This window comes from Camelus ferus, chromosome 14, assembly GCF_009834535.1.
Source record: "Camelus ferus isolate YT-003-E chromosome 14, BCGSAC_Cfer_1.0, whole genome shotgun sequence".
NCBI lineage: Eukaryota > Metazoa > Chordata > Mammalia > Artiodactyla > Camelidae > Camelus > Camelus ferus.
Genome location: NC_045709.1, coordinates 24006643 through 24033861, shown reverse-complemented (window position 1 = coordinate 24033861; position 27219 = coordinate 24006643). Strand labels below are relative to the sequence as shown.

The 27219-nt window shown below is 53.2% G+C and overlaps 1 protein-coding gene across 1 annotated transcript; it reads right to left on the bottom strand.

Annotated features, from left to right (window-relative positions):
- Window positions 1–5537: 5537 nt before the first annotated feature.
- GJA3 (gap junction protein alpha 3) lies at window positions 5538–9325 on the bottom strand. The gene is made up of 2 exons (XM_032496526.1): window positions 9153–9325; window positions 5538–7968 (listed from the first exon to the last, which is right to left on the bottom strand). The coding sequence occupies exon 2, from the start codon at window positions 7949–7951 to the stop codon at window positions 6662–6664; it is 1290 nt and encodes a 429-aa protein (XP_032352417.1). The 5' UTR covers window positions 7952–7968; window positions 9153–9325; the 3' UTR covers window positions 5538–6661.
- Window positions 9326–27219: the final 17894 nt, after the last annotated feature.

Below are 27219 nucleotides of genomic sequence, written 5' to 3'. Positions count from 1 at the left end.
TGCCTCCGGGCTGAGAACAGAGCGCCCCACCAGTTACTCCTGTTCCGCTTTCACTCTAATTCGCAGCTTCTGCCTTTGATGACACTGCTCATGTGGTTGTTGGGAGGATTCAGTGGGGCGATTTATGTCGAGAGTCTGACAGATTCCATAAATCAGAGTTATTTATTTGGGAAGTTGATGGCCAAGCATGTACTTGTAGAAATAATCAATGTTGGATGATCCTTTTAAACCTGAAGTTCTGAGCTGTTTTCATCTGGATGCGGCCATTTCAGTGTCCCCTGAGCATCCATCTCCCTGCAGCCCTGGGAAGGGAGAGCGTCTGCTGCACGGCCAGAGGAGGGGTGCACCAGCCCGCGGGGACCCTGGGGGTCAGCGGGGACTGAGCCCAGCTCTCCTCCCCAGGCTGGGCCCTCGAGCAGAGGCCTCTCCCTCCACACTCTCTGCGTCCCCAGGCCGGCGGCCTTGCCCGTGTTTGGAGCAAAGAAGAGGGTGAGAGGCAGCCCCGTCCCTTCCTGCAGTGGCTGGTGCCTGGAGGGGGGATGTTCCCTTAGGACCAGCCCGGGGTGGGCACAGGGGCACTAGCTCCCCTCCGAGCACAGGCAGCGGAGGCGGGACTCGCTGTGGGAGGTCAGTCCTACCAGCGGGGTGTCCGGCCTCCGCGCTGGTGATGGAGACCCCCGGCGCAGCTGCCCTGATGGCTGATAGCCCGGAACTAAAGGAGAGCCAGACTGCAGCCAAGCCAAGCAAAAATGTAAAATAACACAGAAAGCTGACTCTGTGAGAAGTAATGTTTTGGCACGGTTTTGGCCCCTACAGAAGTTGAGGCTGCCTGCCTGACCCCTTTCTGGGCCCAGCCTCCCTTTGAGGGGCAGGAGGGAAAGTGTCCCCCAGAGATGTCCACGTCCTGACCCCGCCCGTTTCCGGGTCTCCGTGCCCTGGCTGAGCAGCCCCCCGACCCCTGCAGTTTCCTCCCCTCCGTGTCCCTCACAGCTGACTGTGCACAGAGCAGCAAGGACCTGTCCTCCTTGGCCTAGTGACCACACCCCAAACCCTGGCACCTTACACAGCAGAAGGGACTTTGCAGATGTGACTTTGTTAAGGATCTGGAGTTGGGGAGAGCATCCCGGGTCATCAGGGTGCCCGGTGTCCTTACAAGGGGGCACAGCAGAGGATCTAATAACAGCAGAAGTGGCCACGGAAGCAGACGCTGGTTGGAGCGATGCCATCAGGAGGCAGGAAGGCCGCAGCCCTGGGGGATGGACGAGGGGTGGGCGTTCCCGGCAGACAGGCACCGGCCTTGCCCGCAGCTCTCAGGGAAGATGCTCTCAGACCTCTGGCCTCCAGAAGTCAGGGAGTAAATGTGTTGTTTTAAACCAGCAAGTTTGGGGTGACTTGTTTCAGCGGCCACAGGAAACGAACCACCCCCCCACCCCGGCCACCACCCTTATGTCCTGGGACAGCTGGTCCACAACCGGATGAAATTCAAGTGCGGCCGCACCTTTCACGTCTGCCCTTTTCACCCCTCGGTGAAGAAGCACCTCGCAACTGGCCCCGCCGCTTTGTCAGCGTGGAAGGACCTCAGACCTCCTCTCACTGTAAAATCTGTTTAGAATTGAATATTCGAACTGAAGATTCAGTGCTTTTGTGCTAAGTCTAGGTTTTGTGCTCAATGAGTAAATATAAATGTTATATATACATGTACATATGCACATACTTCCTTTTACATCAACTCTTTGGCATGTAAGTAGTAACCAGTACAGCGAGCCTATTTTGTGGGTGCAGTTTAGTGAATTTGGAAGGTTCATTTAGATGTGTGACCACGCCCCAGTGAAAGTGGAGTGTTTCCATCTCGCCGACACGTTTCCTTACGTTTTTTGTAGTCAATCCTTCTGCAACCCTGACCTCAGCAACCACTAATCTGCCCTCTGTCAGCGTTGTGACATCTTGGTGTATTGGATGTTGAATATGTTTGTAATCTTTAAGAGAATTTGGCCTATTAGAGAGTCTGACAAAACAGTTGTATAATTTCTATAAAATGTATAATGAAATTTAGATTTGTAATTTCAAGTGAAAAAGCTTAAGAGCATTTGACTAAGTCTGTAAAAGATACTGGAACGTACGCAAGAATTTGAAAGTTCCTGTACTTACAATTTTGATTTATTAGACTTTTAAAGAGTGGTTTGAGGTGGTTGTAAGCCTTTTGAGTTAGAGACATAGGTTGCATGGGCTATTCAGACATTTGAAATATTTAAGAAGAAAAATGAATATATTAAATATATAAATGCAGTTCAAAATGTCGAGAAGAATTTAATTAAATTTTTCTGATTTTTTAAGAGTTTAGTTGGTTCGACTAATTGAAGGTGAGTCTTACTTTATATAAAGTTCACTGGGTTTACACATAGTATAACAATGCTTATAACAAGATTTGTACAATGAACATAAAAGCTAAAGAAAAAAGGTTTTGAATTTGAACTTTAATAATGAAACATCAATTTGAAATTTAAGTAGCTGTGAAGTTCTTTCTGTACATTGAAGTCTCTCTTGCTCATTGAACAAAGCCGAAAATACCCCAAACACACAGAGACACAGTCTCACTTCTTCAGTTCAGTGTCAGGCCCCATTCACACTTACTGACCGAGCCTTGGGTCTCCTCCCAGCCCGGGGCCTCCAGACTTCAGAGGGGGATGGGGATGGGGTTGCAGGGGAGGGGCTGCCTCATGATACACCATGGGCTGGGCACCCGGGCAGCTCTGAAAGCTCGCCTGAGGGGACTCTGGGAGAAACCTTCAGACTGATGCTTACTGTTGGATCTTTCTGAAGAGTCCTTCCTCTCCAGACCGCACTGCTTTCCCTCTGAACGTGCTGTTCTCAGTACGGGCTCCATGCACTAACACCCCCACGCCCCCAGGTCCCCCGGGAGTGATGAGGTCTGTCCTCGCGCTGGCATCTTGGAGCGGGAGACGGAGCCCATGTGGAGCGGCCGCCGGCTGCCAGCATCCTCAGCCCACAGCCTCCCTCTGCAGCCGCCGGCCTGAAGGTGCTGGTTTGTTTCTGCTGCCTGTTTTGTCTGCTCGGGCCCTAAGCAGCTTAGGACAAACCTGAAAGAACAGTGAGGGGGATCATGGTCCCCACACACTCATGACAAACCCTGAAAAGCAGGGGGCGCTTTCTGAAGGCTGTCGAGGGCCTTGGGATGAAAGTTCTTAGCTGGGATGTCTGCTCCACCGTGGTGACCCTGTGGCGTGTGTTCGCGTGACCAGCACCCACCCGTCCCCCCCAGACGCTGAGGCCCGGGCGGCGAGACCCTGGGTTCGGGCACCTGTGGCCCCGTGGGCTGGGCCCGCATCGCCCCGCGGCCCGCCTCCTGCCGCCTCACTGTCAGGAAGCGTTGCTTCCTCTGAGCTCCTGCCAGAGAATCACCGACTTTCAGGGTTATTTTGCTGTCATTTATTCTGCTCTAACTTTTCAGAGGCAATCAGAAGGAAGGGCGCCGCCTGTATCCGCGGGAGCCTCAGGTCCCATGTTGGGGAACTCCCGCCCGGCGGACGCCCTCGGAGGCCACCTGTCATGCCCGGGGGAGGCAGGAGGGTGCCCCCAGCCCACCCCACCCCTGTCGTGCACGACGGGGCCTGCCGTCCGTGGGGCACAGGGACCGTGCTGTCGGTCCCTGGAAGGTCTCTCACTCGTTAGCGCCGCGCGTTGGCGGAACAGACAGCCCTTTCCCGGAGGGGAGCCCGTGGCCGAGTCATCCGACCCTCAGAACCAGAGAGGTTCTGGCAGGGGTGGTGAGTTAGGCCCAGTGGCCCCATGTGTGTGGCTCCCGTGTTGGGAGCGGTGGCTACACGTTTGTCCACTCAGTAGTCACATGTTTGATAACTTATTCAATGAAACTACAAGCCATTAAAAACTATTAACCATTTTGTTTTTCCTTAAAAATGTAATGAAAACTCACACAGTGGCTCTGAGAAGACCCGCAGGGAAGCCCTGGTTTCCTGGGGCAGGTTCAGAGCTTGCCGAGCCGACTGCTTTGGGGGCCAGCCCGGGCTGGACGGCTGTTGACAGAGCAAGGCGCAGACAGAGATGCCGGCCCTGGCGTGGCCCCCGCTCCCCTCCCCCCCCAAGGCCCCCTCATTCCTCTGGGAATGCTTTCAGAGTGAGTGATAACCACAGGAAGGGGGGGGGGCAGCCATGACACGAGAAGGAAACGGAGAGCAGGCTCTGGGGAAGGAGGGGCGTCCTGCTGGCCCCCACATGTGGTCAGGACGTCGAGCCGCAGGCCCTGGTGTGTGTCTGCTTATGCACCTAATTCAGGTCAGTGGACAGCTTTTTTGGGGGGGATTTTGTATAGTTATATATTTAATAGTAGTAAGAGGCACGTTAAGATTTACCATCATAACCATTTTCAAGTGTACATCTCAGTGGCATTAAGTAATTCACAGTGTCGTGTAACCGTCACCAGCGTCTACTCCAGAACTGTCTTATCTTGCAAAACTGAAACTTCTCCTGGTTAACACCTCTCACCCCTCCCCCAGCCCCCCGCTTTCTTTTTCTGTGACCTTGGTGGCTCTGGGACCTCCCACCTGCTGAATCACCCAGTATTTGTCCTTCTGTGACAGACGTGTGTCGCTGAGCCCAGGGTCCTCAGGGGTCATCTGTGTAGCCCGTTTCAGGACTCCCTTCCCTTACTTTTTAGGGCTGAATAATAGTCCGTGGTATGTGTAAAACCCTTGTTTTACAGTAAAGGTAAAAGGTGGGAACGTGTGGGCACAAGACAACCTGGCCACCTGTGGTGACACTCATTTACTCACCCAGAGGCTGTCCTCAGCGAACTCTTTCTCTCCTCGTTCACTCCCACAATGTTATGTCCGTTTCTCAGATGAGAAAACCCATCCAGAAAGTCAGAGAGGTTAGGCCGCTTTCCCGGGGCCCCTGGGCTGGAAAGGGGCAGGGCAGCACGTGGACCCTCGTTGACCCTGAGCCTGGGCCTGGGCTGGGCCCGCCCCTCGGGACTGTCACGGGTGGGGAGAGGGTCCTCCCGCCCTACAGGCCCGTGGGAGTGGTCGGGCATCACCGAGCTGCAGAGGCAGCGTGCTGACCACAGCCTCCCTACCCCTGACTTCCTGGGCCCAGAAGCTGACCACCCAGTCCTGGCTGAGCCGGCCCCGGCGCCACGGTCCCTGGGCCAGCTGCACAGTGAGTCTGCCAGCAGGAGCCAGTCTTTTCATCAGACTGTAAGCGGTCACTCTGCACGGTATAAAACAGTCCACTGTGGAGTATGGCCCCAAATAAATCATCAGGGAGTTAGAATAACTCATAAAAAGCAGTGACTCAAGTGCGACGGTGTGCTGATTAGCGGGAGGAGGCTGACGAGATGCAGTGGAGGGTGCAGTGAAGTGGGAGGGGCCGGGCTGGCATCCCACTGTCCCTCGGTGACCAGGACGCTACAGCCGTGTGTGCAGAACAGAAAACTGAGCCGCCTTCCAGCTGCACCCTTGTCCATAAACAGCCTCCTGGTCAGTGCAGCAGGCGTGTGGGTGCTGAGCAGGGACGAAGGAACCCCAGACGCTGTCTGTCCCGCTTTAGAAAGCAAACAGGCTGCCCGCAAAGGATGGTTAGGAAACTTGAGGAGTTTTATTTTGTTCTGTTAAAAAAAGGTAGGTCGTTGATCCATCTGTATAAATAATTTTTCTGGCAACAGTAGTTAACTTTTAACCTCCCATTCAAAAACTTCACAACTTCAAGTATTTGAAATGCACTTAAGAATTTTCCCCTGCTTTTATTTTATGTAGAACAGTCTCAGAGTAATTAGCCGACTCATAAAGTCAGAGAATTTCTTTCAAATAAAGGTTCAAATCTTTGCTAGTATGTCATGGGACAAATCTGCATTCTCTTGGTCAGTATCATTTTAATACTATTTTCTTTATTTTTCTCCTGGAAGATATAAAGTGGGGGAAAATAGTCATGCCTGTACAATCCAGATCAAAGCACAAAGCAGCGTTTTAGAAATAAACACCTCAGGCACAGCTGCCGCACTGGACAGGCTTCCTCGCCGCGTAAGCTCGTCTCCATGTCCGCCTCCTGCCCGGCCTCCCGGCAGCAGCGCCTGTGGCTCGGCTGCCCGCTGCGGGTATGCCTCGGGAGGTGGGCTGTTTCCTGTCACTCGACATGACGTCCTGGGCTTCACATGCAATTCCAGAAACTCGGTGACACCCTATGGACTTGCTCTAAATCTTTTTTTAGTGCAGGTTGGCAAATAGCCCAAATGAAATTCAACTCTAAGTTAAAGTATCAAACAGAGATAAGGCTAAGAGCATCTAGACTTCTGGGCTGCCCGAGGCTCTGAGGAGCGCAGGGAGAGGAACCTGGTTGCCCCGAAAGGCCCCTACTCCCCTCTGCAGAACAGTGACCATCCAGACCACAGCACCTGCAGAGGCCGAGGCTTCCGGGCCCTTGGGCTGCTGGGAGAATCTCTGAAGGCCCGCCCTCCCCTCGGATGCGCTCCCCACTTCCTCACAGCCTTAAGAACAGCAAGCACTGACACGCAGACCCGCCTCCCTCTCCAGCACCCTCTCCCAAGTGAGGCTCTCTACCCGCTGGTCTGAACTGCACCTGGGTTTGGTTGCTAAAAGGAAGGTGACTGAGCTGTCAGGAGAGGCCACCACTAGATGGCCAAGTCACTCGGCCTGGCCCGACCGCCGCTGGACTTGCTGGCCTTGCTCGACCGCCCGGGGTCTGCGGGGAGCAGAGGGGGCATATGCAGCTCCACAGCGGTCACCGCTGGCCCCCCCTGGCCGTTGCCCGAGCTCTCTGGGACCACAGGCTCTGTGCCTCCTGCTCCGCCCTCCTCGGGGGGCTGCTGGGGGCTGCCCGGAGGGGTCAGGGATGCAGGCGTGGACACCGGCGGGGAGGTCTTCCCGGCAGCCGCCTGTTGCTCAGCCTCCTGGTTGGCCCAGTTCTGCTCGGCTGCTAGCAGGTGATGGTTGCCGTTGTGGAAGCTGGTGGGGTGGCCCTTGCTGGGACTTCCAGGCAGGGCCGCCATCCTGAAGTCGGCTACCGGTGGGGGGACCTCGGGGTAGCCAGGGGCTGTGGCCTGCCCCAGGGAAGAGGCAGAGTGAGCGTAGTAGGGTGGGAACCCGATGGTGAGGGTGGGTGGGGCAGAGAGGGCAGGCAGAGGGAGGGAGCTCACGCCCCCGGGTTTCGAGGTGCTCCCCCTGGACCCTGGCGTGTCTGGCCTGTAGGGGTTGGTCATGCCCTGTTTCAGCTTCTTCCAGCCCAGGTGGTAGATCTCCAGCATGTTGAGCAGGAGGGACACACAGGCCACAGCCAGCATGAAGATGATGAAGATGGTCTTCTCTGTGGGCCGGGAGATGAAGCAGTCCACCGTGTTGGGGCAGGGCCACCGGTCACAGCGATAAAGCGGCTTCAGCTCAAAGCCGTACAGAAAGTACTGTCCGGCGATGAAGCCCACCTCAAACAGCGTCTTGAAGATGATGTTGAAGACGTAGGTGCGGAGCAGGGCCCCGGCGATGCGGACCTTGCCCCGGTCGTCCCGCACAGGGGGCGGGTCCTTCTGGCCCCGCGCGGCCGACCCCGGAGGTGGGCTGTCCTTCAGCGGCTCCTCCTCCCTCTCCTTCCTCTTCTCCTCCATGCGCACAATGTGCAGCACGTGGCCCAGGTAGATGAGCGTGGGCGTGGACACGAAGATGATCTGCAGCACCCAGAAGCGGATGTGGGAAATGGGGAAGGCCCGGTCGTAGCAGACGTTCTCGCAGCCAGGCTGCTGTGTGTTGCAGGTGAAGTCGGACTGCTCGTCCCCCCACACCTCCTCGGCCGCGGCCCCCAGCACCAGGATCCTGAAGATGAACAGCACCGTCAGCCAGACCTTGCCGATGACGGTGGAGTGCTCTTGGGCGTTCTCTAATAGTTTTCCCAGGAAGCTCCAGTCGCCCATTGCTCCAGACTGCTAACCTGCAAGGGAACACTTGCGTTAATAGGCAGGCTCGCCAGGTGGGCTGCAGGGTGCAACCCCGGGTCAGGACCAGGTCCCTGATGGGCTCAGGATACACTTTTGAGGGCAGCTGTGCTCAGGAATGTGTGCGTGCATGGGCAGGTGTACAGGGACAGGTGTGAACGTAGGTGTACATGTACAGGTTGTGTGTGTGACTTTATGTGTGCAGGTACAGGTGTGTGCACGCACGTACACGTGTGCAGGTACAGATGTGCGCATGCAGTGCACGTGCGCAGGTACAGGTGTGTGCACGCATGTGCAGGTGCGGACATACAGGTGGGAGCGTGGACCTCCCCACTAGCGGCGGGAGCAGGTTCAGTGAACGTCGACGGCACCGTGCGCTGCTGAGCTGCGGTTCCGCTGTACAAGCGCCGGCCTGAGGGAAGACGACCACTTAAACCCCCAGCAAAGACGAGGAAACGAGGACGCCTGTCTGCGGGAACGCGTCCTACGCGGGTCCCGGGGCTCTCGGGGCCCTCGGGGCCCTGGGTCTGTGCGCGGCCTGGCCCGTCCCTGATCTCGCCTGCCTGTTCACGCGAGATCGGAGCGGCTCTCCCGCACGGCCCCGCTTCCCGCGCGCCCTCCGTCACTGCGCCCCGCGCGCCCTGCTCTGCGGTCCCCGCCCTCCGCGCCTGGCCTGCGCGACGCGGACGGACGGGGGCCGCCTGTGAGGGGCCCGGCGCCCGCGGGGCCCTCGGCCTCAGCGCAGGCAGGCGGGGCGGGGCGGGGGCAGCTCTCGGACCAGGGACCAGGCGGGGCGCGGGGGGGGGGCGGGCCTCCATGTCGCGACGCCTCCAGCAGGCCAGCCGTGTCCGCTCGGGCCGGGTCCTCGCTGCCGTCCCGCGAGCGGCCTGGGCCGCGCACACACACCAGCCAAAGCGAACTCTTCTCATACCGTTTTAAAATGTTTGAAAATACTGATTTCTATGAATTGATTCGAAGGCCAAATACAAAACGAAACTTTACTATGATCTCAGGAGATGACGAATTAACCCTCTTGGACTAAACTTCCCGCGCTGTTTCGGTCACTTGAAACCTTCGGAGACGCCCTTCCCGGGGCCTCCCGGCTCACCCGCCCCGCGACCAGCACCTGGTCTCCCTCCCGTGTCCCCAAAAGGTGAAATGTTTACGTGTGGAGACTTACCGACCATGGAACCGCCCACTCCGCCACGAGGGAAGCCAGGTGCCAGGAGCTCTCTGGGCCACATCTGACTCGCACATGCCCGCAGCCACCCCTCTGGTCTGGGCAGGCACCGCCTCCTGCCCGGACTCGAGGCCCCGACTGCCGTCTCTGCCCGCCCCCTCCTGCCGGGCTTCAGACGGACCCCTCTCCTTGCGTCCCGGGACAGCACGGCCTCTGGTCGCCTCAAAAAGCCTCCTGACTACCCTGAGCGCCCACGGGCTTTCTCTCGGTTCCAGGTTGGAGGCGGCGGCCTTTCCTCCCTGAAGTCCACAGGCGGAGCAGGGGGCACCGTGCACGTCTGGGCCTCACAGGACGGCCGGCGCGGGGACTGGGCAACTCTCCTGCCGCCTTGCTGCTGTGCGGGCGCAGGCCACGCGAGCAGGAAGCGGTCAGTGTGCGGCGCTGGGGACGAGGGCGTTGCTGGCGCTTCCACTCGGGGCTGGGGGACAAGTGTCCCGCAGTGTGTGGGGGGCAGCCCCGGAGCACCTGCCCTTTGATTAGGGAGCCAGACGCAGGAAGGGACTGCTGAGAGACACCGGCCACGTCGGCTTCGCGCAGCTACTCAGCGGGAGGAGGGGCGGCCTGCTCAGCCTCTCCCGAGCCCTCGGGTCCAGATGTTGCCAAACACTGAAATATGTTCCTCGAAGTCGCATCACGACCCCTGAGTGCGCCCTGCAGAGGGAGGTCATGCTGCGGACCGGGCCGTGCCCTGGCAGCCGTGAAGGCTCAGTGCGTCCACGACGGCACCAGCGAGCACGTGTCCTGGGAGGGTGACTGTGTCCCCAGACAGGGTGCCCGTCTCCTGCACTGAGCGGCACCGCCATCTGGAGGGCCTCTTGGGAGGGAGCTTTGTGACGTGTGGGTTGCTGTGCGGGGTGATGACGGGCCATCCCTACCACTCGGCTCCCAGGACACCACCCCAGGGAACAGTCAGCCCTGGGCAAACGGTGTCAGAGATGTTGTTGTGATGCTGCTGATGACGACTCCTGCACCCCATCCCCCTCCTGCCTGCCTCTGACGTGACCACGACGGGGAACCCTGCTTTCCCGTCTCCCGCTGAGGCCGGCAGTGGCTGAAAGGCAGTTCTGTCCAACGGTGTAAGAAGTCTGCTGGGGAACGCCTGGGGAAACTTTTGTCTCCTAGTAAGAGGGCAGATGTTTCTTGTGCTGCTCCTTTCCCCTTCCTTCCATATTGACTGCAGATGTGATGCCTGGAGCTGAGCAGCCACACAGCGAGCATGTGTCACGAAGTGTGAGGGAAGGACCAGGACAGCCCCAGGGCCCCATCGAGGCCCTGTGGAGCCAACCCGCAGCCGGACACACAGGACGGGAGGACCCCGCGTGTTCAAGGCAGGTTTTCTGCTGCTTACAGACAAAATAATTCCTAACTGATATGCTCTTAGATTCTTTATAAAATAAAGCTTTTGGTAACTACTAAATATAAAGATAAAATATAACTACTAAGATAAAAAGTATTCGTTGGATTTTGCATGCATTCGTACGTGCAAATAGTAAGAGCAGGGGCAACACAGAGATGTCAGCCTCAGGGCTGCTGGGAGCTGGGCCATTTTCTTTTCTTTTCACATTTTTTGCACTTCCCATTAAAACATATTTATCATAAAAGATTAACGACCATGACTTTGATCTTCCAAAATGCTAGTTTTGGATGAAGTCTGCTGGTTTCCTTTCCCACTGTTCTTTCCTCACCGCCTCTGACCTTAGGTCTCTTAAATCCCGCCCGTAACGAGCACGGAGAGGACAAGTACACGCTGCCTCACCCAGCCGACCCGGGCCACGGCTGCGGACACAGGGCTGCTCCTCCCGCCGCCGTCCCCGCAAAGACCCCGGCGCCCAAGGGCCAGGCCGTTTGTCCCTGGCTGCCGTGGCCGACACTTCCTATGACACTTCACAGCTTTGGTTTTGTTTTGGAAAATGCATGAGTTATGAGTAAAAAAAGTTAACTAGAGGGCTCGGTGTCTGTTGGAAGCCGGCAACGTGGGTCAAGGTGGGACTCAGTCGGGAGCCTCCAAAGCAGAGGTGACGTCCAGTCTCCTTGGCTCATCCAGACGGCGTGGGTCTTAGGCATTGTGTCAACACCGCGGGTCCCTAATGTCACCTAAATCCCACAGCAGCAGCAGTGGGGGACCAGACACACTCAGAGCACAAGTTTTGCTGGGCCAAGGAAATAGAAATGGACGGCAGAAGGACTGTACGCTCCACCGAGGCCAGAGTGGACCATCGTGAGAGCTGCTGGAAAGAGGACGTGGTCTGTCTGCACCATTGGGGCGTGGGGCCAGCTCTGGACGGAGCAGAGCTGCACGGAGCTCCAGCCACAGCACCGAGTCGCTCAGACAACTGGCCCAGAGGACAGGAGTGGGCTTCCCAGTACTCGGAGGGGGAACACTGCTCATCTTCATGAGATGCCATGTGGCTGTTTTTCATCTTTATCTCAATGAAAAATGTGATTCTGACACCATTGCAGAACCAACAGGATCTTCTGTCTTCAAGTTTACATGGCTGCTTTCATATCCTTGTGACGGTTATCCCCTTCCGGAGCGACATTTCCCCTTCTGGTCAGCCAGTGGTGATTTACTCGGTGGCAACCTTGTGCCCAACTCTGGGCCACAGGGTCAGTTGGACCCAGTGAGCATGCCTGCCCCTGAAATCTGTGTGGAATCGGGAGCTATGGAGGGAGGCAGAGAGGAGGATGCTCATACTGAACACGCAGGAGGGAGGGCAGACTTGTGCTGGGATCGGGGGGAGAAGGGCGGGCGTCCCAGGGACAGAGCGTCAGCCCCACGCTGGGTGTGGAGCCAGTGTGGCCAGGGGGCCTGGGGGCAGCGGATGGGGGTAGGGGCTAGGGGGTGGGTGGAGGTACTGCCAAGGTTGTTCTGGAAAGAAGGGCCTCAGGAAGGCTGAGCTGGAAGATGGGAGGGCGACGGGACCAGGAAGGACAGAAAGGAGACACGTTTGAGATAAGATGGAGCAGAAGCTGGGGTGGCAGGACTGAGGACCAGTGTTGGGGAGGGCGCCAGCTCGGTCACTGGCGACCCAAAGGGAGACGGAGACCCTGTGCTGTGATTGTGATGAGGCCGAGCAGGGGGACAGGAGAGGGAGACGCGGGAGCAGCCGTGGTGGGGAGGGGGTGTGGCGTGGCCACCTCTCCCCCTGGAAAAGGAGGCTGAGGACAGACCTCGGGGACCCAGCAGAGGGGCTGACACAGCGTGTGTGCAGGTGGGGGGGTGTGGCCGGAGCCTCGGTGGAGGATGTGGTCAGGCGACACGGGAAGGGCCTGGGACGGAGCCCGGACGAAGCCCAGCCCTGAGTGGACCAGGCCGGGTGGGACGAGCCCTCAGGGAGTTTCTGCTCTGAAAACGTGTTTCATCCTTTAATATTTTATTTTTATGACTGTTTTTCCTTAGTCTTCTGGTAAAGTTCTTTTTTAAAAATTCTAACCTTAGGGGCAGAGTGGTCAGGTGGCTCCTGCAGCTTCCACAGACCAGACCCGGCAGGGCTGGCAGGTGCGGGAGCTGGGAGCGCTGGGAGCGCTGGGAGGAGGGCGCAGGAGGCAGATGCCCGCAGGCTTTGGGCCTGAGTGGGGACCAGGACCAGGACGCCGCCCGCTAGCACGGAGCTTTGAAGGAGACGGTGACTAACAGCGTGGACACTCTTCCATGCTGGGGGAGGCGGGGGTGAGGGAAGAGGTCCTTTGATCTCACACCAAGGAGCCACCGATGCTTTTCAGGTGCCAGGCAGTGGGAGGCTCCAGACACAAGAACCTGGGCCAGGAGGAGGGGGACGGGACACCTGGGCACATGCAGTGAATGTGGGCCCTGGAGGGGGATGAGGGCAGGGCTGTCAGGACACAGAGGGTGGGGCCCCGCGGGGCGGGGCGGGGCTGGGGAGGAGTCAGACTGCAGCAGCCAGGGCGGGGGTGAGAGGGCAGTGTGGGAGCAGGTTCCCCAGGGTGTGGACAGGACTCTTTTTGTGAGGTCAGAGGAGGCTGCCTTCTCAGGCACAGGTAGGACTTGAGCTTGAGAAGGAAGGTTTGGTCACAAGGGAGCAGAAGGTGAGGGACGGGGGTCCCTGTGCTGGGGCCAGCGGTGGGCCACGTGTGGCCTTCCTGGCCACGGCCGACCTGGCACACGGTGTCCGAGGGCCCTGGGAGGCTGCACTAGCCATGCCCAGGGTGCAGGGAACAGCGGGCTTAGCTGGCTGCCTTTCCAGCCAGCGGAAAGGCTGTTTTCCGTTAGCTCTTTCCTACCTCGCCTGCCCATTTCAAGCTCTCACACTTAAGACAGTAATTTCTCGATGCCCCAAGGCCTAGTCTGTGGTGTGAGGTCCTTATCTCACCTGCTGATAATTCCATTCTGACTTTTCAAAAAGGGAAGAGAATTCAAAATAAATCTGCCCAAACAGCAAAAGCCCCTTTCCTGTTCACTCTGTCGAGGTGACCCGATGCTTGGCTTTGAACTGCTGAGGGCCAGACGGAAGCCAGGCCTCGCGTTCGTTTGCTCCTTTGCTCGTTTGCAGCAACGTAGGGAACGCCCACCACGGCCTGAGCGGGAGGGGGGAAAGGGGAGCCTCCAAAGTGCCATCTTTCTCGGCCTCAGAAGCAAAGGGCTGATCACACTGCCCAGCAGGGCACCGGCGGCACCTGGCACCTGGGGGCACTCATCCTCTGGCTCTGTTCTTCCCACTGGTCTCAACAATTTGGGGCCTTTTACTTTTTCCACATGAAATTCGGGCAGAGCTCGTCAAGTTCCACACAAATCTGAGACACAGTTTTGACTGGGACTGCATGAAATTCACAGATAAATGAAAACAGCCCCTTTCCAGCTGAGCGTCCCCACCAGTAACCACTCCTGCCCCATGGACGGACCGCCGCTCTGGGGCCGTCACAGAGCTGTGGGATACTGTCCCGGAAAGGCTTGGACACATTTTGCTGCTTCTTTCTAGATGCTTTGTAGTTGTTCTGTTACTTGTTCTGAATAGTTTTTCATTTTCACTTCTGGGCATTACTGTTGGTGCCTAGGAACCTGAGTCTATGTGCCGATCTTGTGTCCGGCCACCTCTCAGGAGGCCCCTCCCAGCTGGGACAGTCAGGAGATCCCTTTGAATTTTCTGGGAGAGACATGTGAGCATATCGCCTGCTGTTAAGGACAGACGTGTCTCTTCTACTTCTAATTCAGATCTCTGCTATTTCTTTTTCTTGTCTTCTTACACTGGCCAGGACTTCTGGCCCAGTGTGGACAAGGCGACATCTTTCTTGTTTCTGTCTTAAAATGAATGCTTCTAAAGTTTTATCATTGAGCGTGATGCTTCAGCTTGTATGGGGCTAAGGAAGTTTCTGTCCAGTCTTCGTCTGCTTTTGTTTTCTAGATCATAAACAAGCACTGGATTTAGTGGGGTACTTTTTTTCTGGCATCTACTGTGATTTTTAGATGGTGAAGCACCTCACTGGTCATTTTATTTTTAATATACTATCAAATTAAATTTGCTACAACTTTATTTGGGATTATGTGTTCACACTTAAGACTGGTCTCAACTTTTTTTGTACTATCATTGGATTTTGGAAAGTTGTTTTAGCCTGAAAAATCAAAAATTCTCTATGTAAAAAGCTTGCATAAGAACCTCCCACAAGAGTGGTGTTTGGGACTAATTTTTTTTTTTTTTTTTTGAGGGGGTTGGAAGTAAAACAAGATTACAAATTCAATTTCATTAAATGTTATTAACATGTAAGTTTGCTATTTCTCAAGTCAATTTTGATCATTTATAGCTTTTAGAGAAATTTCCACTTCATCTAAGTTTCAAATTTATTGGCATAAAATTATTCATGGTATTTTCCTATGATTTTAAAACTTTATGGTATCTGTAGTCAGATTCCTTTGTTTAGTTCCAAATATTGTTTGAGAGTTTTAAAATATTAGTCTTGGTGGAAGTTTTTCTTTTATTAAAAAACCAACGTTCAAGTGCTTGAAAAAGAGCGAGAGTTATTTCTTCCAGTGCCTTATCATGTATGCTATATTCACAGCACACAAAAGAAACCTACAGAACCTTCCTGTGGATCTTTTAAATAGACAATGAAGGTGTCAGTGTTTCCTGGTAGTTTTATAAAATGCACATACATAATTTAAGAGTACCCTTTACCTTAGTATAAAACTATTTATTTTTGTTTAGTTCCAAGGGTTTACTTCCCTAACTTTAAATGGAAAAATGCCTGGGTTCTATTACCTAAATTTTCAGCAAACTAATGCTCTGGCAGGAATCACCACTCTCAACCAGAACCAAGTGATTTAGTGAAATTATAAAACACTAATTTTCCAACTTATTTATGAATAATTATAAAGCACTGCTAGGATTATATATTTCATTGTCAGAGAATAAATCTCCAGAAACATGAAGTTGTTTTTAAATTATATTTTAATCTATTTATTTCATTTATTAAATAAGAATGTATGGAAGGCACTTATAATAGTTCCTGCCTTCCATGTTTTATTACTATCCTTATATTTTCTCTTTCATGTGGGGATTGTAATCATTCATGAATATCTGAAAAATCGTGTGCTCCTGAGTCTGTGTTTGGCCAAGGTCAGTAAGTGTCACACTTTCATCTTTAGTCAGAGGGAAGAACACATCAGTTTTTGTTTCTGATCTTCTGTAACTTAACAGCTTGGTGAGAGCTAATTATAAGTCAGACACAATATAAACAACTGTGTTAGCTTAAAAACAAATATCTTTCTCACAGACATAGAAAACAAACTCATGGTTATCAGAGGGGAAAGGGGTGGGAAGGCGTAAATAGCAAGTTCAAGATTTGCAGATACTGACCACTATATGTAAAATAGGTAAACAGCAAGTTTATACTGTAGAGCACGGGGAACTATAGTCAATATCTTGTAGTGACCTATAATGAAAAAGAACATGAAAAGGAATACATGTATGTGTATGTATGGCTGAAACATGATGCTGTGCACCAGAAACTGACACAATATTGTAAACTGACTAGACTTCAATAAGAAATTTTTAAAAAGTAAATTAAAAAAAAACCAATGTCTTTAATGCTGAATATTCAAGAACAGCAAAATTAAAAGTACACCTGTTTTTATCCACAGTTTTCTTCTTAAAATACTTGAATAAAATAAATATCCCCTCCAGATCTCAGTGTTACGTCACATTTCCACAATTAGAGTTCTAATGTTAAGCTAGAAAATTACCAGCTGGCCTGGCTTAAGTTCTAGTTGACGGGAAATGCAGATAGTCTGGAGTGTAACCTCCAAGAGTGTTCCTGCCACGCTGGGCCCTCTTTAAACCCTCCGAATAGCTTCCCCGCCCCGCTGCCCTGCAGAGCCCTCGGGGCTCTCCTGCCCGTTAGTAAATGGTCTTAGGAGTTACTGGAACGCCTTCTCTCAAAGACCTGAAAAGACGTTAGAACTTTCCACTTACGCAAACATTTTATTTAGACATTTTAGTGATGTGTTAATTTTAATGTACTTCAACATTAGTCCTTAAGGTTTTAATAATTGAAGAATGAAGAAAAAAGTCATTACCCTTAAGGTAAAGCTGAATTTCCGGTGCACCGCCTGCTGAAGGCTGGCTTGGGCTAGAGTGACAGCGATCAGGAAAATGATGGCGGTGTTCGGCGCGCCCGAGCTCTGACGGGTCCAGTCAGGTCCGAAACACAAGGTCAGGGAGGCAGAGGCGTGCACACGGACTTCACGACACAATTAAGAGGTAATCTCCCTGCATTAGTCCAAATCACGTCTTTCAGGAGTCTTACTCAGCATCCATGGAAAGAACATGGAATCACAGCATTTTAGAGCTGGAGGAGCCTTAGACTGCCTGGTTCATCCCCCTTGTTTTACAGATCAGGAAATGCAGGCCCAGAGAGGGGTCCCTGATTTGCCCAAGGCTGCACAGAGCTGAGGTCAGCGCGAAAACCCCTGACTCGGGGCTCTGCATCCCGTCCACGTGACCTCACGGGCCTGGCACGAGGCACACTGCCCGATGGCACCAGCAGCCTCTCGAGCTGTGTCTCTGCCACACTTCACAACACAAACTTGCGTAGAACGTGAGTGAGAGCACACCGTGAGCTCTCGCTCTCCCTTCCAGTGCAGAGGAGCCAAAGGTGTTAAGTACCGACATGCTAACAAGGCAGTTACTCCGTCACGTGAATTAGGACGATCATTTTAAAGCAAATTCAGATACCAGATCTTTACTCCTGCTTAGTGAACGAAACCTCACAGCCTTACAATGACAGCATTTTATTACTCCCCTTATGTCACCGGCACAAATTACATCTGCCCAAATGTTTTCTAGCTTTTGCAGAAATAATCATTTCTATGGTATATATGTAATTCGACATTTCTTATTCAAATCTATTTCTATTAGTATATAATCAGAACTCTCTTCTATGCCCTACAATAGAGAATCATTTTAAAGCTAACAGGAAATGGAGTTTCCTGAATAAATGGGCATTCATGGAACACATCAGGTGATCTGAGTGAAACCAATTAAGTGATTTGTATATTTAGTATCATTAGTTTGTTAACAGTAAACTTAAAGCAAACCACAGATTCTTCAAATTAAAGAAAATGTAAGTGCCGAAGCTTTACATCCACCGTTACTAAGTCACACTTCTGAAGAAGCAGAGATTTTTAAAAAGAAAGCAGCAGAGGACTGACTGAGTCATCACGATGACTTTTCCACCACTATAAGAATGAAAAGAGAAACTATCGCTGTTTTATTACTTTTAAGAATTACAGGTGGGGGAGGACATAGCTCAAGCGGTAGAGCACATGCTTAGCATGCGTGAGGTCCTGGGTTCAGTCCCCAGTACCTCCTCCAAAAGTAAATAAGTAAGTAAATCTAATTACCCCCCAAAAAATTAAAATGAATTTTAAAAAGAGAATTACATTAAACTTGCAAAAACATGCTGCTTTTAGAGACACACGTGTGCTGCTCATGGTCACAGGTGTTGGATTTCCTCCCCCTCTTCGATTTAGCAAACATTTATCAAATTACATGTGTGGTGCTGTGCTATACCCTGTGTCAGGGTGGGGGGTGGTACCCAAATAAATCAGATCTGGTCCATCCCCTGAAAGGTTCATTCACAATGTACGGGAGAGGCAGGTTTGTTTAAAAAAAACAACAACCCAAACTGGTCAAAATGTAAGGTAAGTGTTACAGGGCACTGGCAAAGGCCCTGATACAGTGGAAGGGGCCGCGGGGTGGGGCAGACAGTGTGGGGAGAAGGAGGTGGTATGATAATCAAGACGGCAGGGAATCGCTGAACCTCTTCACAAAGAGAGCCTGGGAGCCAGTCTTTCTGTACCGAGTGGAATGCTTCTCAGAGGCCTTGCCACTGCCTGGAATGCCCTGCTGATATTTAAGCACATCGCAAAAGCCATGCGTTGAGTAACGTATTAACGTGCAGTGAAGCCCCAAAGCGCTCGCTCTCCTGTTTATTCTGTCAGGTTCACGTTCACGTAATGCTAACAACGGAAAGACTGCTGAGGCTACGTGAAGGCTGCAGAACGGCTGTGATAAATACACATAATTACTTAAAGGTTTCAAGTGTGTAGCGTATAAATTATTTTAGCTAAGAAAAGGAACACAACGTAAAATGACAGCAACGTTAAAGGAAATCGTGTCCAAATCCTTTTTCTGATTGGGAAACAATGGAATTTTGTCATGCCATTATTTTAAGACAGCTTTGAGCCAGTTAGCATTTGCTGGTGAACATAAAGGCATTGTCTCATTTGTTCAGTTGTAAAGTTTCTGTGAATTACTTTCCACCCCAGGACACGTACACTGCCCTTAGAGGTGCTTATCTCAACAAGAACCAGACTGCTGAACCAGCGGGACAGGCGCCGAATGAGCTGATGTGTACTTTGCACACACTGACCTCTGAGAAAGAAATCCCCTTTCCTCTAATCTCTCGACGTCTGTTTTGCGACACGTTTCTCGGCCCACCGACGGACGGCGGCGAAAGGAGGCACGTGTCGTAAGGCATCGTTTTGAACTCTTGGCTCATAAAACCCAAAGCATAATTCACATCCCGTAATTTGGGCGCTATCTTGATAACACAAAACCTGGGGGACTCCCCTTGGCACTGAAGCCCGGTCACGGTCACGAATACTCTGAACTGCGAGGTCTGGCTGCCCCGGGGCGGTGCCGTTCTCTGGAGCGCAGAGCGCGCAGCCAGCGCCCCGCGGGGGCTACGCAGAACGCAGATAAATGAATTTCCACTCTGTAAATTCCGTGTACTTGACACGCCGCCACCCGCACACCGGCCGAGACATTAGATCGTGGCACTTAGAGCTAAAGTACAGAAACTTAAGAGAGTTTCTTAAAGGAATGCCGGCGAGCCAAGACCGGAACAGCAGTGCGCGCCCTGCAGGGAACCTGGCGAGGCCGAGGCCCGCAGGGGCCCGGTGTCCACACGGTCCTTCAGGCCCTTGACCTGAACTTCCGCAGCCCACTCCCCGCCCCCAAGGGAAAAACCCAGGATGTGGTCTGAAGCCACCCACCAAGGAAGTCCTAGCTCCTTCCAGCTCTCCGGGAGCAAAGGGGCGGCAGTGGTTCCAAAAGTGTCCAGGAAGTGCCAGAGCCCCGCTTGCCAGCCCGTCGCCCCCAAACTTCCCAAATATTCCCAAGGGAATTCTGAGCCGCCCTCGCTTACCCGCTGCGCCGACCCGGTGCGCTCCTCCCGCGGGCAGGGCTCGGGCCGCTCTGCCAGACACCGCTGTCCCCGTGCGCGTGGCTCGACGCGTGCGCCCCTCGCCAACCCCGGCCTCCCCGCCCCGGCGCCATCCCCGCGCCCGGCGCGGCGCCCCGCGCCCGGGCCCCGCGCCACGCCCCTCGCCTCCGCCCCCCGCCTCGCCTCGGCCCAGCCCAGTCCCTCGCCTGCAGCGCGCCCCCACCTCACATCTGCACCCTGCCCGCATTCCACATCTTCGTTCACATTCAGCCGCTGCGCGCCGCACCCCGTTCCACATCCCTACCTGCACTGGTACCCACACCCCGCATCCGCACTGGCTCCGCCCGCATCCCACCTCCCCACCCAACCCGCGAGGGCCGCATCCTGCTCCCGCCCCGCGCACCGCCTGTTGAGGGTGGTCCGCGCGCGGGTGCGGGACGCGGAGTGCGGGACGCGCGGTGCCGGGCGGCGTCGGAGGCGGGCGCGAGTTCCACCCAGGCTCCGGGCTCCTCGGCGGCAGTGCGGGGGCGCGGGGGCGCTATAAATAGCGCGGAGCGCCTGGTTGGCACCAGACACACTTAATTCAGCCCGGGGCCACCGGGATTCTGGTTTCTTTTAAAGAACCTGGGATGCGCTGGAGACCTGGCCCCGCGAGGCCCCGGAGGGCGTCCGCGCGCGCCCTCAGCGCCGTCCACGCGCGAGGGGCCGCGTCCACGCCGCCCGCCGCGCCGCGCCGCGCGCGTGCCTCCGGCCCCTCGCCGTGGGCTTTCGTGCCCTGATTCCGTGGCGGCCCCGAGAGGATGGTTTCTAAACGTTAGGTGACTGGAGTTCGCCGGCTGTGCTAAAAGCGGAAAACGATCTGAGAACCCTTGCGAGTGGCGGGCTTACGGCAGGAAGGCGGCGGAACTCCAGTCCGTGGCTGCTCCCGAAGCTCCGCGGAGCAGCCATCGCGGCCTTCACTGGCGCTCAGATCTGTGTGACTAGCAGTCCGCTTGCCCCGGAGATGCGCCTGTTCAGATCTGAACTCAAGGTTGTCCCCAGGGGAGAAAGCTAGACGTCCAAGGGCGCATCTAAAAAGTCTTCACCTTGCTTAACTCGAACGTGCGTGTAGTAGGTGGCAGTTACGTGGACTTATTTTTTCTTTTTCTAATTGGGAAATAGGACTGTAGGAGGTCCTTAGATATCTTTATTTTTATTCTCTCCGAGAAGCACAAGAATAGTTTCCATTTGTTCTTGGTGCCAAAAAAACCTTGAAGTCTTTAATGCAGTCTTTTTGCCAAACACTATTACTGGTATTCTAAGGATAAAAAGTGGAAATAGTGGGAAACAGCGGGAAAGTGCAGTGCTTTAAAGCTTTTCATTAAAATGCGGATTTTAATGATATCGTGTAATTTGAACAAATATTTGTATGCTAACATTCATGGCAGCATTGTTCACAATCGGCAAAAAGGTGGAAACAACTCAGTGAGTAGCTAAACAAAATGTGGTTATACACACAATGAAATATTATCTACCCTAAAAAAAGAAAGATTCTGACACAGGCTACGGCACAGATGACCCTGGAGGATGTCCTGTTAAGTGAAATAAGCCAATCACAAAAAGACAAACACTGTATGATTCCTCTTACATGAAGTATCTGAAGTAGTCAAACACACAGGGACAGAAAGTGGATGGTGGGTGCCAGGGGCCCAGAAGGGGATGGGGAGTCAGTGTCCAGGGGAAACAGAGTTTCACTTTGAGAAGATGAAAAAGTTACGGAGATGATTGCAGAACAATGTGAATGTACGTGCACACACCACTGAACAATTTAAAGCGGTTAAAATGGTAAAGTTTATATTATATTTATATTATATTATATATTATATTATAGTATATTTTACTACAATGAAACAATTTTTAAGGATATTGTGTAAAGACTTGAAAAATTAGAAAATAAGGATTTCTTTACATGTCTATTGTATATTTTCTAGGTAGACAATTACTATGTAATCACATGGCTTAATTTTTAGTTGTAAGGAGTCTGCTTCTCATTTGGTTTCAAGAGAGATTGTGTTCAGGCTAATTTCAGGAGAAAATAAACGTGTATATACATATACACATATATATGCCAAACTGATTAGAGCTGAATTCTCAATTGACAGGTCTCATTTCCATATTCTAGTGACATATCTAGCAAAAAAAAAAAACAAAAAAAACCAAAAAACCGATGTGCGGTGAAAGAGAGACTTGCACGCAGTGTTGCTCTGTGAGCAGGGGACCCTTCACGGGGGGGTGGGTCGGGGAGAGGCGTCACTTGGGTCTTTTGCCTCCCCACCTACCAGGAGGATGTGCTCGCCTAGGGTGCCCCCTGGTGGTCACGGAGAGAACTACCTTTCAGGGTAGTTGAACAAACGTTTGTTGAGTATGTGTCCTTCCTGAATATACACAGTAATTCTGTCTATGATCACGGAGAGCAGAATCTAATGGTGCTTTTCTTTAAGTACCCAGGTTTAAGTTGCATAAAAATTGCATAAGGGGGGCTGGGTATAGCTCAGTGGTAGGGTGCATGCTTACCATCCACCAGGTCCTGGGTTCAACCCCCAGCACCTCCATTAAAAGATAGAAAGAAAGAAAAACAGGAAACAAAGTTGCATAAAAATTTACTTGATTTTTCTGTTTAGTTTAAACTTACGCGCTCATTACCTGCTCACAGTCATTGGCAACGCATGGTATTTTAGTGGCTTTGTGAGGGGGTGCGTACCTTTTCTATTACTCTTGTAAATTAACTCAACTATTGTATATCAAACACCTGCTCCTGCAAGGTGCTGGCTGGGTGTTGGGAGGTGAGAAGGTCTCACTTCCTCCACCCAAAGAATTTCTTGGGCTGAGTTCTGGGCCGAAATCTGTCCATTGGAGGAATTTGCAGCCTGTTTTGAATTGCAGAGTATTAACTCACAAACACTTGAAACACAGCTTACCTCCTAAGAAGACAATGGTAATATAAAGAGCAGAGTAACTTAAATAGCCGCTGACATGATTCTAAATGTTCTGCATACTTTCTTTAAAAGAACCATCAGGAACTTCGTGGAGGAAAGTGTCCTTTGAGAAGCAGGACTGTGTTCTGCTGTGAGCACCTACTCCCATGTGAGTTTTGATGAATTTCATAACAACACAGTTTCTCTGATTTCAGGGCACTTTTGCTTTTAAAAACTGACTCCCTTGATTAAGTCAAAAGAGTACAGCTGGTGTCCCATATTTAAATTCCGCCCCAGGCCAGATTTCCCAAGGAGCCCACTGCCCGCAGGAACGGACTCTCCACTGCTCCCCAGATAACGTCTGTATTTACTACATAGCATTGCTGTGGGTATTTTAATATTTCTTGAGGCTTCTGTAAGAGAGAGCCAAAATCTTAGCCACCCACCAAGCATGGAAGGAAGGAGTCTTGAATGAACTCTCATTTTAAGGTCTTCACATCAGTGTAAGAACGTTGGCCCTCCCTCCCCCCTTTACCCCCTGCCCACCCGCTGGGGTCCTAAGCTCAGCTGGTCTGACTCATTAACTCCTCACTGCATGACTGAAGTCGAGGGTTGAGGGGAGAGTCAAACTCATGTTCCCGATACTAATGATGGTTTAGAAGTCAGTCCAGCCTAGCGTGTATTTACTGCAGAGGTTACACTGAGGAGACCATCTGGGCTGGAGTGAAGGACTGCACTAAAGAAGCAATAAAAGCCTATAGCAGAGATGGGCACCAGGTGTGAAAGTCACATGTGGGATGACAAGTCAGTTTGGAAGGACTTTGTCTCTCAGGCACCAGGAACCTCTTGGAAGGATTTGCCCCCAACCCCCACCTGTTCACGTGGGCCCCCAAGTGGAGAGGCAGGAAGAGTTCATCTCCCCAGAAAGAGCCCGGACCTTGAGAGGGGGCGTCCACAAGGGCGAGGCGGGATCAGTGCCTTCGAGGGGTGAGCAGAAGGACCCCCACTATCGAGGGTCTGGTGAGTGACAAGGACAATGCTCAGCTTTCCCTGCAGGAGCAGGTGCGGCGAGAACCCAGTGCCAGGTGGTGAGTGGTGAGGCTGGGGGTGGGAGGAGGAGGTGGAATATGAGGCCCGTGTGCCTTCTAAAAACCTGTCCTTCCCCTTCCTGGCTATGACTGAAGACTGACGCGGGTGGTGGTCAGTACCTCTTGTAATACCCAGCCTCCCTCCCCACGTGACTCTCCAGCCCAAGGTCTGACATCAGGCACCGCACATGGGGACATGAACACAGCCGGTCCCCTCCTGCCGCCTGGCCTTGCTGCATGGCCGCCCACCCCCAGGCAGGAGGGCTGGACGCACAGAGCGGGTGTAAGTCCAATTCCCCTGTTTGTCTTGACATAAGGATCTCAGACTAACACTCGTACTCTTGACCCTGCCGTGTGGGGCGGGGAGTTAAAAAAGTTACTTCCCTCTCATCCAAGCCTTAAAGTCACTGGTTCCCCACTGTTTTAAAAACAATGAACTTACCCTGAGTGCCAGTCGTTGAAGTACTGGAGAAGTTTAGAGTAATTTCCCTGGTGCATGAAAGCTTTCTCGGGCATATACTCAAACCGAATTGTGCATTTGAAGGTTGCAAGAGGCTGAGGTCTTTCCATCCCGACGCGGCCCCTGGTCAGCTGTCTCACCGTGGACAAGCCACCTGGTTCTTTGCGGCGTCCGCTGCTCTGGCCCCGGCCCCTCGTGGGAGCAGAGGCCCTCCAGGGCCACCACGCCACGTGCCGCTCTGACGCTGAGGCTGTCTCGCCATGATCTTTAAATGGCCTGAGAGCTTAAAACGCTACACAGGCGTTGGTTATTACTACAGGCTGTCTCTCCATGGGGGAAGTCCCCTAATCTCTCCAGACTGAATTTCTGCATCTAAGAGCCTGGGATAAACCACCACACTCGCAGGGTTCTACGTAAGCCTCAAATGACCCACGGGTGTGAAGGCACCAGTGAGAGTTACAGAGCAGCTGACAAACACCGGGTGGTGTTCGTGGTGCTGATGATAAATGTCTGCACCTGGAGAGTGGCCTCTGCCGTCTTCTTAGAGAGCGTGCCTTCCTATCGGGGAGGTGGCGCAGTTAATGGCAGCTGGCGGGCCAGCTGACGTCCTTTATCCACCCAGACTTGACACACGCCCTCTGATTAGACTGATGAGCGTCTTAGGAGGCCTCAGGGCCGACCTCAGCCCGGCTAATGAGCCAGGGCTGCCAGCCCACGTTTCTGCAGGCGCGGCTCCCCTGCTGGGAAAACGGGCATCAGCGTTTTCATGGGTTTTGCTTTTAAGACAAAACTCACTTTGGGGTCTTTTATCTGAAGGCTCCCACCGGTCGGTCGTGAAGTAGCTCAGGTGACCCCTGACCTACTGTTCATTCTGCAGGAGCCATTTGTACCTGTGACATCAGCGCAAGAAACTCAGAAACAGTCTCAGCAAACGTGAGACGAAAGAGGAGACTTTCGAGGGGGTGGGGGAGGCGTGGGGCAGAGTCCCCGGGAGCAGGTGCCGCTCGCCCCTCTGGGCACCAGGCCTCACGGAGAAGACACGCTTCCTTACCACCCCCACGGTCAGCTGCCAGCATCGTCACGGCCTCCAGGATGGACCTAAGGTCCCGTGTCATTGTTGGGAAGACTGGGCCTTCATCCTGGCCCAAACGTCCCTCAGCTGGGCGACGCGGGGGCCCACGCTGGCTCGGGCGGCCATGGGTGCTGCGGCTGCACAGGGGGGTGTCCGCTCGTTCGCTCTCCTTCTTTCCTGGCAGGAACACCTGTTTGCTTTTACTGAGGTCTAGTGGATTTACTGTACTGTGTGAGTTTCTGGTGTGCAGCAAAGTGGTTCAGTCATACACGCATATCTATTCCTTTTCATACTTTTTTGTTATAGGTTATTACAAGATATTGAATACAGTTCCCTGTGCTCTACAGTATCAACTTGTTTTTGTCTGTTTTACATGCAGTATTAATATCTGCAAATCCCAAACTCCTGATTTATCCTTGCACCTCCCTCCTTTTCCCCCTGGTAACAACACTTTCTATGTTTTCTGTGTCTGTGTGTTTCTGTTTTGTAAGTAAGTTTATTGGTGTCATTTTTTTAGATTCCACACATAAGTGATATCATATGGTGTTTGTCTTTCTCTTTCTGGCTGACTTCACCTAGTGTGATAATCTCCAGGTCCATCCATGTTGCTGCAAGTGGCTTTATTTCATTCTTTTTTATGGCTGAGTAGTATTCCATTGTATAAATATACCACAACTTCTTTATCCAATCATCTGTTGATGGACAGTTAGGTGCTTCGTGTCTTGACTATTGTGAATAGTGCTGCCATGAACACTGGGGCGCAGGTGTCTTTTTTGAACTAGAGTTCTCTCAGGGTGTATGCCCAGGAGTGGGATTGCTGGATCATAGGGTAAGTCCATTTTTCGTTTTTAAAGGAACCACCGTTCTGTTTTCCATAGTGGCTGCACCAAACTACATTCTCCCTGGTAAGAACATTTAACCCCTAATGAACTTGGAGGTGCACGACCCCCGTCTTACCCTTGGGTCTCTCCCTATGATATCCGAGTTCCCTCAGCCTCCAGTCCTCTTCCCCTCCCCTCAGCCTTCCCTCTGCACCACTGGGAGCAGGGATGTCTCCCTGGAGCCCTGCTTAGCTTGGTGGTTCTCCAGCACAGCAACACCTAGGGGCTTCCCATAGCCCACAGAGCAACTCCATCCCCTCTGCCTGAGGGGCCCAGCCTGCCACCCCCTGGCACCTGCACCTGGTGCCCGGCCTCCTCCCCTCTCCTCAGGCACCACGTGTGTGGCTCCTCCACCTGAGACGTCCCGCCTCCTCTGGGGATGTGAGCATCTGACTTTGCTGTGCTGGCGAGGTCTCCACAGCTCCTCAGAGCTGGGTCAGAACTGAGTCGGTGAATCTAATTACTTGCTCCTCATCCTTGGAGTCAACTGAGTGTCCTCAGGAGCCTCCTGGGCTTTCCTGCACTTGCAGAATCAAAGGGCCGAACGTTTGCCAATTTCAGTCTGTTCCCCTGCTTGTGACGGGGCCTCCCCTCCGCTCCCTGCTCTGTGTCACCTGAACGCTGGGGGAGGGGAGCGCAGGGTGCTGGGCGGTGAGGCGTGGTTCAGCAGCAGAGCACCGGGGACGGAGGCAGAGCCGGGTGTACACGAGGTCCTGGAGGACGTGCCTGCACCCTGGACAGCACACGGGCAGTCAGGGCAGGTGCAGGCAGACAGGGAGAGAAAGAGGGAGAGGGGGCCTGGGGCACAGCCCTGATGGGGGTCTGCGGGTGGGCTGCTCTGGGGTTCCGGGCTCAGGCAGGACTGGTTGATT